Source organism: Mandrillus leucophaeus, unplaced genomic scaffold, assembly GCF_000951045.1.
Source record: "Mandrillus leucophaeus isolate KB7577 unplaced genomic scaffold, Mleu.le_1.0 Scaffold1377, whole genome shotgun sequence".
NCBI lineage: Eukaryota > Metazoa > Chordata > Mammalia > Primates > Cercopithecidae > Mandrillus > Mandrillus leucophaeus.
In genome coordinates, this window is record NW_012101340.1 from 240,212 (window position 1) to 252,467 (window position 12,256).

Genomic DNA, 12,256 nt, shown 5'->3' on the forward strand with positions numbered 1-12,256 from the left:
GATATATACAACATCCAAGAAGAAAAAAGAAGTAATATGATCCCTCCTGTGATGCAGCTTCTCAGTTCTTACATTCATTTTAAGAAGACCCTTAGAAAACTGGAGGGTGCAGTTGTCATTCTTTGGAGCTTAGAGTAAATTTTCTTCTCCTTAATGTCCCTATGGCACCTTGTGTGTTGCTCACTTTTGTATCATTCTGCCATGTCATACATTGGAATTATACACAAATAACACTGAACGAATATACTTCAGGTTGCACACTATTCTCAGCTTCGGAGATCTAGGGTCTCACAACCTGATGATGAAGATAAATAAGAAAATAAATCATTACTACACAGTGTGTGAGGTGATGTACTGAAGTACCCACAGGAAGTACAGAGGGAGTTACCAAGGAATATGCACATGTCCTGATAAACTGCAGGCTTCCTGAGGAAAAGGGCCATGTACTCCCCTGACACATGGCCCTGGATTTCTCACCAGGTTATGGATTCAGAAAACAGTGTTTAATTATGTGTTCTTTGATTGAGGGCAACTAGGCCAGTAAGTAATCTGGAAACCATATTTGCTGGAAGACTTTAACTAGGTAATTTTAACCCCAAGGAGAGAAGACTGGAAAAAGGTATATTATTCCTTCTATTTCAAGGATTGTTATGTAGTAGAGGGAACCAACTTATTCTGAAACATCCCAGAGGGCAGAAACTTCAACCCATTAATCCTGGTTCTGACTTCCATAGTGTTAAAGAATACATTTCTTACATAGTAGAGAACCTTAGCATTGCGGAATAAGGAGAAAGCATAGGTGAAGCTAATTGAAATAAAGTGACTATTAGGGGTAAGTTTGATTACAGTTTTTCCAGCTTTTGTCACCCTGACACTCATGTTTTATACTACTCAACCGATCAACATCTCAGAAACTTACTAGAATGGCTAGCTGCACTTACAGACATATTTTATTGCTTAAATTTAAAGATAATAGATATGAAGCCCTTAACTAAAAAATCAGAATTTCACCCTTTAATAAGCATTTCAAATCCGCTAATCTTAATCATATCCCACGGAAGTAGTTGGTTAATAAATTGCATCAACTCTCATTTTTTTGTTTTATGAAAACAAAAGCCCTTGAAGCCACCACTGGGCATATGAACTGGGAAGAAGTGTCCTGACCAGAGTTTTCTGTCATCTCTGTGCTTCAAGTATCACACAGAAGGGCACGAACTCTCACAATAAATATGTCATCAAGATGGAAGAATATTTTTTCATCACAAAAATAACCTATGTTTCCTGTCTTCCACTAGCATTTCTATCCATCTCTTCGGACTAAGGAGACCCAGTGGACTCTCGAAGGCTGTACCCCCGAAAAGCAAGACATCAGTTTCACTGTCAGCTGGATGCCAAAGAAGTGCAAACAAAGCAGCACGTCCCTGATGTAAACTGGCCCACGGTGCCGCAGATCCTAGGAGCTCTGAAGGAGCCAACAGCAGTAGCAACAACAAAACAGCATTAAGGCTACATTCCCCTGCTAGCTCCATTCCCAAATATTTATGGAAAAGCCCCTACTTCTACAAGTCCCCCGTCCCTCCGGAGAATGCTTTCATTTGATTGCTTCAGTATTGAAACTCTTCAACAATAGCATCTGTCACTGTCAGGTTTCTGGAGGTAAAACTGCTGTGTGATGATCATGTTGGTTGAAAGAAGAGTGAACTGAGACCACAGAACCCATCTGTTACCTTCTAGTCTCCTAACAGGAATTTCACGTGATTCTACTCATTTCCTTTGGACCTAGCTAGATTACTACTGCTGTATAATAATAGGCAACTGTTGCTTTAAAGCACAAGCTTTTGATGCTTTTTATAATCCCTATTAGTGATAGGTCCTATAGAACAATAATCAGTGGAAATTATATATACGTATTTGGTAGGATCTCATAAGAATTTACATAGGAAAGATTAAGTCCTTTAATCTTACATAGAAAAGATTGAGTCCATTAATCTTTGAGTTTTAGAAAGTTGTGATAAGTAATTTATCATAATGATCTATTGTCTAGAGTCTTTTGAAGGGTAATATAAACACTCAATCTATTTGTGACTTTAAAACACCTTTTGGTTTTTTAAAGTCCAGAATGACAGGCTGGTGGAGCTGGAAGTCAAGTTAGAACTGTGACAAATGAATTCAGGAAGTCTTTCCATCCAGCCCCTGTTCTATCTGGCAGTAAAACTAGAAGACATATTAGGCAGAAAGGAAATGGTTGTTTCTATCTATTTATCTAACCTCTTTCCACAGCAAAAGATGACAGGTTAACTACTACTTTTCTACAAATGCGTTCCCTACTCCACTCCTGGCCCACACCAAATTCTTGTAGAAAGCCTTGGCATACAAATTGTTGGTTAACAACTAGACTGTTTTTCTAGTTGTTCAAAGGGAATTGAAAATCTTTTTGTAGAGTGTTTTATTAGATTTTCATCTGGAAAAATTCACTATTCCATTTTTAATGGCAATAGTGAAAGAGGAATTTTGCTGATCCAGACCTGCTTTTTAAAGAATGACCTTCATTGATTGACCCTTAGAAGGAACATTCACTGAATTCAATGATTTATTCAACTAAGAACATTTCTTGAGGATCTACCATGTGGCCAGGAACCTTGCTAGATGCTAAGGGCAAAAGGATGAACAAGGAAGAAATGGCCTCTGTCCTCAGGAGCTAAACTCTAGCAGACCAAATAGAATCTCCTGGAGGCATGTCCTCTACCATCCTCTCAGCATATCTACAACTACTTCTTTCTTTCAGAAGATGACTAAAAATGAAGCTTTATTTAACTTTCCTTAGAACAAGCTGAGGTATACATAAATAGATAAATTTCAAATACACTGTCATACATAAGCATTCTCACATTAACATCTTTTAAAACCTCTAAACACTTCTGCGATAAATAAACGTATTTCTTGCCTTTAGTATGATGTTCATGAAGCTGAAGAAGTGATTTTAAGGACTCAGCATTCTCAAACTCATGAGTATTCTGGAGGAAATCTTCAGCTTGGTCTATTTTAATAGCAAACTACAATAGAAATACAGAGGAAAGACATTTGTATAAAAATTAATGTGCCATTGTTAGTTACCTGTAGATGTTTTTCATAAATTAGTAGCCCAACTGAGGATGTGTGTTTGTGCAAGGGTATATGTTTGTATGTGTTTGTGTGAGTGTGTGTTGGCTTACGGTGTTTGTATGAGGGTGTGTGTTTGCATGTGGTCAATTTACAAAGTGTCATTGGTAAGAACTTTCTTCTCCTTTCATACCTAATTTTGTATGCTGAAATAAACTAACCTGTTTACTGTCCAAATGCCTATCAAATTTTTCAAACAAAATTATAATGTCCTATGTATACAGTCACTTTCAACATTCTAAGGCACTTAATAAGCAGATAGTTAGCTAAGGGAAACCAGGAAGAGGTTAACTAGAAAGTAATCTACACATTTACAAGTAAATGTAGCTTAAGAACTCACTTAGAGAGAAAGTTGAAGTATAGTTATTTTTTCCCTCTATAATTGAACTTAGCAGTGAAATATGCAAGTTTCCAAATAATACATAGTCTAATCCATATCTAATCCTATATATATATTTGTATAGAAAGCGGTCTGAAAAAATACATACCAAATGGTGACTTAATGAGAAGAAATGAAATTAAGGATGAGCAAGAGAAGGTAAAATTTTAATATTTGAATCTATAATTTGTAATTCTGTTTGCATTTTTATCAGTAATTTGTATGCATTACATCTATAAATAAAATGAGATTAGATGGAGCGAGAATGACAAGTGAGAAATTTATCGTCTCTTTCAAGGAAAATGCACAGCAATTTCACACTCTAAATGGTGAGGAACATGACTGGTCTCTCTTTTTCTTTTTCTCCATAGAGGCAGTGGGAAATTGAGAGAGATAATTAACGTGATGTTAAAATGCTCAGGAAAATCATCTTAGAAATAAATTTTAGAAGACGGCAAAATGCATTTGGTTATCCTGTCACAGTATGTCTATAGTGGTAGACAAATAGCTGGCTTGTTTTAGCACTAAGATTCAATAGTAATTATCACAATTTATATGAGCATTTCAATATATTCACCTTTGGATTAGGTTTAGAATAAACTAATTAAGGAAAAGTATCAGTGTAAAAGACACAGAAGCTTGCGATGTTACTTATCTTGTGTTTCAAGTCTTCTCCAAACTATCATCTTTGAATCTGGGGATTCTTAATATTTTAATGTAACTATTTGATTAACACAATCGACTGTAGTTTATTACAACAGCCATATGAAATCCAATTATAAATGAAATGGAATGACGAGAGAGAGACTGAAGAGCATGGGACATGTTTTGGAAATGCAAGGCAGGCCTCTGTTATCCTATCAGAACAACCTGATGGACGTCTGCTGCTGCCACTCAGGGGCGGTGTTTCTAAATTATAGCACAGTGTTTGAGGTGAGAATAACCCAACTGATAGTTATGTCTGTGAGTGAGCCTGAAATAATCTTGTAATAATGATCAACCATGCAATCATTATTAATTTTTAATTTCTCAAAAACCTCTGCATGCACATAATTCAATAAGGGAGTCAATATCCACATCATTTACATCTCTAATTCACTCAATTTCTAATAACTGATTTTTAAAATATTATTGAAAGAGAATCTTCAAAAAGAAAAAAAATCCTAGTAGGTGGTTTGTTTGTTACCTGCAGAACATTACAAAAAGTTCCAGGGTCACTGTTTAACTTATATTTATATTTCAGTTTGTTATCAAATTAAAAATAAACCAATAAGCAAACAATGCTTTACTCAGAAAAAAGCTTCCCTAAAGTTCTGTTTACTTTTATCGGTATTTTCCTTTCTCCACACTCTTTTATCACTAAAGAAATGGCTTTGGCATACAAAGGGGGCATAAGGATCATATAGCAGTTTGTCTTCAGTTTAATATGAAGTGATTCACAAAATTGGAAATGGGATAATACAAGTAATAATTAGTCTTTTCACTAGAAGCAATAAAAGCTCATGCAAGTGTAAGAATAACAGTGTTGGGTTGAATCATGGTTTGGCCTGCTATTTCCTTTTACTTCATGTTATATTGGAAAGTAATTTACTCATCATGGAGAAGATAAGCTAGCATTAACACTAAAGCACAATGAGAAACAAATATTGCTCTAACGCTAGAAAAAGAAGAAAATGTCCTGGACTCAAAACAGATGAGTTTCAAGGACAGTTGACACCTGTACCCTACTTACTAAGATAGAATGAGTCAGATATATCCATAATTTGGCGTCTGTAGGTATATTTCAGCTGTTTTATTTATTTTCAGGGAAGAAAGATTGTGTATGAAACTTCTTCCAAGATGGTCTCTGAAATGAGTTAAACTTCAGTGTTCAAACTGTGAAAAACAAGCCTTGAAAGTTATAATAAGGTTTTCATTCCTCCCTTTTGCTTTTAAACAAGTTCATGATGCATGAGATTGCCTACTCCAATTTTTAGGTTCCATTACTAATCTTCTTTCCTTCATTATTTTGGATTTAAGTACTGAATTTTTAGTTTAGAAATGTCATATTTTTCAAAGCTAGTGCTTTATCATAATGAAGCAGTGCTCTCACATCAAAATGAATGGGCTGCCACTTGACAGAGAAGTTAAAAGTGAAATTTCCAATAACTGTCTTATACCAAATATAATACCTCTTTTGATAATGTTCTTTGAAACTAACATTTTGAAATGAGAAACCTCAAAAAATTGTAGAATTCGAGAAAACTCACATGGATACATGACCTTCTTAGGTCCAGAAGGACTTTTTCCTTCTCTTGTATTGTAAGGTGTTCAAACTATGGAAAATCAACTATATGCCTTAGGAAAGCACTCAGAAAATGCTATATTTATGAATCAAATATCCTATGGAATATTCTATAATTATCTTTTTAAAACATAGGCAGCAAAAGGAAATTTTATTCTCCAACTTTTAGCCAAGAACAACACTCTAGACCAGCATTTCTTAGTAATCCTACAATCAGGGTAATTGTTTGATTTAGTAATTGTATTACTGCCTTCTATAGAGGGAAATAATCATAATGACTTATGAGCATTCCCATTATTACTTAATATTTTACCAAATTCTAGTTACTTAACTGTACTTTGTTTTTGTTTGAAGACCTACTCTTAAAATAGTAATAATTTTATGTATTGACAATCAAAAAATAAATATATTGTCTATGTATGTCTTGGTTATTCTGCCATTTTTTTTTTAACTGCTTGCAATGTCTATTTGTGGAAAAACAAACATTTTCAGGAGTGCTATTAATTTGCTCTGATGTGGGGAAGGGAGAAGTTTTTTAAAGCACAAACCTCCAAGGCATTTTCAAAAAATTCAGAAGTCAACCTAAGGAGCTCCATTCTTCTTTCAAGCATGGACACCAGGGCTGCCCATGCTTCACCCAGAGTCTCGGCCATGGCGTCGTAGACCTGACTCTGATCCTTGTTCTCTTCAGCTGTCTTGTCTGCTTCCTGCAAGAGTTCCCATACCCGATCTTCCAAAGCCTAAGTACAAAAGAAAAAGGCATAAGGCAGGATGTTAACTCAATGTAAGAATACAGGATCACATTTTAAACACTTGGATATTAGAAATTGTATGTGGTCTAGGAAAGATAATTTATGAACACAAACTGTTATACAAGAAAGTATATCAAATAGGAAGGAAGGAACGATCAGGATTGAGGTGAGCCAGGAAGCATGGCCAGGCTAAAGGGATTCACATTTAAACACTGTCCAAACACTGCTGACATCTGTCAAAGACACATGTCTACATTCCCAAGGGGTATAGAATATTATGTTAATCTCACAGTTCCAAAAAAAATAAGAAAAGTAATAAGAACACACCTAGAAGAATGATCAAGAATAAAGGTTGTGAGAAACAAGCCCAGTAAAGCTTACTGTTTATTGCAAATAATTGTCATTAGTTGTTAATATGACTATGACGCTTAATGTAAATATTAAGAGTAGATTTTTAAAACAGAATAGTCATAATTTAAAATTTAAGATATCTATAGCCAACATTATCTACTGTTTAAACAAAATACGAAAAATGAAAAGGAACATGTGCTTACATAATTATCTCATTCAGGGATAGGAGGATTTAATAAGTTCCATATAATTCTTGAAGTTAGCACCAAAACAAAGGCATAATTTTTAAAGAGTACAGTAGACTAAAATAGTATGAATAAATTCTAAAATATCAACATAAAAAGGAACTTAAAAATGTGATAAAGAAAAATACAACAAAGAAAACAAAAGAAATAAGAGCAGGTTCATAAGGACACACGCACACACACACACACACAAACATAATGACAAGTACATAATTAAATATCAATTAACACAAAAAAAGTGGATGAGCTAACTTTTTAAACAAAAAGACAAACGCTATCAGACTGAGAAAAAAAGGCAGCAAAATTCAACCAATTTGTGTTTCCTAGAGTGTCCCTAAAAAGAAATACTTTTTGAAAATAAAGAGATGAGATATATCAGGCAAAGACAGACAAGAGAAAGCAGGACTATAATATTGAACAAATTAGAATCAAAACTAAAATCACTGATGCTTAAAAATGGCATTTATAATGATAAATAGTGCAATCCACAGTAAGGACACTCATGAACCTTTGTATCTGTGGCACTGAAATATTTCAAGTAGATATAAGCAGTCTTACATCAGATGAACAGAGAATAAGAACTACAATTATAGACTGTTTTTAAAAATAATAATAAGGCTACTACATTTTAAAATTTTAAATATACAGCTAACCTTATGCTCAAGTTAAATACATAGTATTAGACAACTTAAACAAAGAAAGAAAACAAATTATCTCAACATCTAGCTCTAAATTATTTAAAAAATAAATAAAACAACAAATTAAGGGGGATAAACTGATTTAATACAAAATCAGAAATTAGCAGTTTAGATTAAAATATTAGAATTGATTTTTAAGTTGATTAATTAAAAAGCCAATGAAATATTAAAACAGCTGACAGATGTCAATAAAAATGGGAGAGTAGATAGCTCCAAGTGACCATTCCTGTAGAGAAACATCAGAAAACGCTGGGAGGTTGAGGCGGGCGGATCACAAGGTCAGGAGATTGAGACCATCCTGGCTAACATGGTGAAACCCCCGTCTCTACTAAAAATGCAAAAAAATTAGCTGAGCGTGGCGGCGGGCGCCTGTAGTCCCAGCTACTCGGGAGGCTGAGGCCGGAGAATGGCGTGACCCTGGGAGGCGGAGCTTGCAGTGAGCTGAGATAGTGCCACTGCACTCCAGCCTGGGTGACAGAGCGAGCCTCTGCCTCAGAAACAAACAAACAAACAAACAAAAACACAGGCAAAAACTGTCTTATTTTTGTTAGAACTCTGGAAAGTAGTCAAAGATTTACAGCCACCAAACAAAGGCTGAAGCAAGAAAAAGGTGACTTAAAAATGGTAGAAAAGCTTTGAGATATTTTTACATGCCCTTGCTCAACCCCTCCTGGATTCAGCAGAGACTATTAGAGTGGATAAGAATAATAAGACTCAACTGTATATTGTCCACAAGAAACCTACTCCAAATATAAAGGCAGAAGTGCATTAAAAGTAAATGAAGTGGAGTAACAATGTGAGGTGATATGTCAATTAACTCAATTAATTTAACATGTGTTAATTATTTTGCAACGTATACATACCTTAAAACATCATATTGTATAACTTAGGTGTATACAATTTTTAGTTGTCAATTATAACTCAATAAAGCTGGGTGGAAAATAAAGTAAATGGATGGAGAAAGATGTACCATGCTAACACTAATCTAAAGAAAGATGGAGTAGCTATGTTAATTCTAGACAGATAATATTTTAGAGCAAGGAATATTATTTGAGATTAAGATGGGTGTCACATAATAATAAAGGAGTCAATCTACAAGAAGGCATGACAATTCTAAATGTGTATGAGCCTAACAACAGAGAGTCAAAATATATGAGGCAAAAATTAATAGAACTGCATGGAAAAATAGATAAATATACTATAATAGAGACTTCAACATCCTTCTATCAGTAATCATTATATCCAGCAGACTGAAAATTATTAAGTATATAGATGAACTGAACAGCACCATCAGTCAACTTGATCTAATTGCCATTTATACAATAATTCCTCCAACAATGCATAACATACTTCCTCTCAGGCTTACATGGAACATTCATCAAGATAGGCCATATCCTGGGCCATAAAACATACCTTAACAAATTTTTAAAAACAGAAATCATACAAATGTACTCTCAGACCACAAAAGAATTAAACTACATATCAATAACAGAAATATAACCAAAAATACCACAATATTTTAATATTAAACAATACACTTTTAAATAACACATGGGTCAAAGAAGTCTCAGGGAAATATAAATATTTTGAACTAAATGAGAAAATGAAAATACGATGTATCAAAATTTTTAAGATGCCACAATAGTAGTGCTTAAAGAAAATTGTATAGCGTTGAATATATACATATATATGAAATGAAAAAAGACCTAAAATCAATATTCTGAGTTTTCACCATAGGAACTAGAGAAAGAGAGTAAATTAAAGCTTAAGTAAACAGAAGAAAATAATAACAATTAGAGGAGGAATCAATGAAATGAAAACAACAGAGAAAATCAATGAAAGCAAAAACGAGTTCTAGAAAAAGATCAATAAAATTGATAAATCTCTACTCAGGCTAATCAAGAAAGAAAGAGAAAAGAAACAAACTACTAATATTGGAAATGAAAGAGGGGCCACAACTACTGATCCCATGGACATTAAAAAGATAAAAAGGAATACTATAAGTGGCTCTATGCCCACAAATTTGATAACTGAGATGAAATGGACAAATTCCTTGAAAGACACAATCTACCAAAACTCACACAAGAAAACATAGGTAATCTGAACAAGTCTATATCTATTAAAAAATTAAATCAATAATTAACAACCTTCCAAATAAGAAAGCACTAGGCCCAGGTGACTACACTGTGAATTCTACCAAATGTTTAAAGAAGAAATGATGCTAAAGCTACTTAATAAATTCAGCAAAGTTACAGAGTATGAGATCAACACACACAAAAATCAGTTGTGTTTCTTTATAAAGAAATGAACAGTCTAAAAAGGAAATCAAGAATTCCATTTACAAGAGCATCAGAAAGAATCAAATACCTAGGAATACGTTTAACCAAGGAGGTGAAAGACTTGCACATTGAAAACTAAAAATCATTACTGAAAGAAATTGAAGAAGACCTAAATAAATGAAAAGAGAACCCATGTTTATGAGTTGGAAGACAATGTTGCTAAAAAGCAATACTATCTAAAGTAATCCACAGATTCAATGTAATCAATATAAAAATTTCACAGGCTTTTTGACAGAAATTGAAGAGATAATCCTCATATTTATATGGACTTGTAAGGGGATCATAATAATCAAAACAATATTGAAAAAGAACAAATTTGGAGGACTCACACTTCTAAATTTCAAAACTTACTACAAAGCAACAGTAATCAAAAACAGTGTATTGACACAAGGATAGACATATAGGGCAATGGCCTAGAATTGAGAGTTCAGAAATATACCTATATGTCTATGGACAATTGATTTTCAACAATGATGCCAGGACCATTCAATTAGGAAAGAATAGTCTCTTAAGCTAGTGGAGCTAGAACAACTAGATATTCACATGTAAAAGAATAAAATTGAATTCTTACCTCTCATGCCATATAAAAATTAACTCAAAATGTATCAGTGATCTCAATGTAAAAGCTAAAACTAAGAAATTTTTAGAAGAATTTTATAAGTAAATTTTCATCACCTTGAATTTGGCAATAGTTTTTTAGATATGACACCAGTAGCATAAGCAACAACAACAACAAACAGATAAATTGGACTTCATCAAAATTAAGACTTTTGTGTACAAAGGACATTATCAAATAAGTAAAAAGAAAATCCTTAGAATGGGAGAAAATGTTTGCAAATTATGTATCTGATAAGCATCTAGTATCCAGAATATATAAAGAGCTCTTTCAACTTAACAATAGAAAGGGGCGGGCACAGTGGCTCAGGCCTGTAATCCCAGCTCTTTGGGAGGCCGAGGTGGGCAGGTCACTTGAGGTCAGGAGTTCGAGACCAGCCTGGCCAACATAATGAAACTCCATCTCTACTAAAAATACAAAAATTAGCCAGGTGTGGTGGTGGGCACCTGTAATCCTAGTTACTCAGGAGGCTGAGGCAGGAGAATTGCTTGAGCCCAGGAAGCGGAGGTTGCAGTGAGCCGAGATCACACCACTGCACTCCAGCCTGGGTGAGACAGCAAGACTCTGTCTCAAAAAATTAAATAAATAAATAAATAAATAAATAAATAAATAAATAAAACGATAGAAAGGACAACAATACAGTCATAAAACGGGCAAAGGACTTGAAAAGACATTTCTCCAACAAAGATATATAAGTGGCAAACAAGTGCACACAAAGATGCTCAAATGATTAGTCTTAGAAAAATGCAAATCAAAAGCACAACGAGATGTCACTTCACACCCACTAGGATAGCTATAACCTTAAAAAAAAAGGAAGCTGGGCACAGTGGCTCACACCTGTAATCCCAGCACTTTGGGAGGCTGAGGCAGGCAGATCACCTGAGATCGAGAGTTCACGACCAGCCTGACCAACATGGAGAATTCCCATCTCTACTAAAAATACAAAATTAGCCGGGCATGATAGCACATGCCTGTAATTCCAGCTACTCAAGAGTCTAAGGCAGGAGAATCACTTGAACCTGGGAGGCAGAGGTTACAGTGAGCCGAGATTGCGCCATTGCACTCCAGCCTGGGCAACAAGAGTGAAACTCCATCTCAAAAAAAAAAGGAAAATAACAAGTGTTGACAAGAACATGGAGAAAATTGGAATCCATGTACATAGTTGATGATAATATAAAATGGTACAGCTGCTTTAAAAAAACATATTGGCATTTCCTCAAAAAGTCAAACATAGAATTACCATATGACCAAGCAATTACGCTCCTAGGCATATATCCACAGGAAGTAAAAGCATATGTCCACACAAAAGCATGGACATGCATATTAACAGCAGCAGTATTCACAATAGCCAAAAGACAGAAACAACCCAAGTATACATTTACTGGTGAATGGATGAACAAAACGTACTTTACCCATATGAGGGAGTATTGATA

At 34.5% G+C, this 12,256-nt stretch overlaps 1 protein-coding gene across 1 annotated transcript in view; it reads right to left on the bottom strand.

The window, feature by feature from the left end:
* The window catches only part of CCDC141 (coiled-coil domain containing 141), a 212,763-nt gene that overhangs the window by 141,298 nt on the left and 59,209 nt on the right, over positions 1-12,256 (bottom strand). Inside the window, exons 3-4 of the mRNA XM_011973440.1 lie at positions 6,371-6,562; positions 2,945-3,053 (exon numbers count right to left, since the gene is read on the bottom strand). Of these exons, the coding sequence (XP_011828830.1) occupies positions 2,945-3,053; positions 6,371-6,562 (301 nt within the window). The remainder of the gene's footprint in view (positions 1-2,944; positions 3,054-6,370; positions 6,563-12,256) is intronic.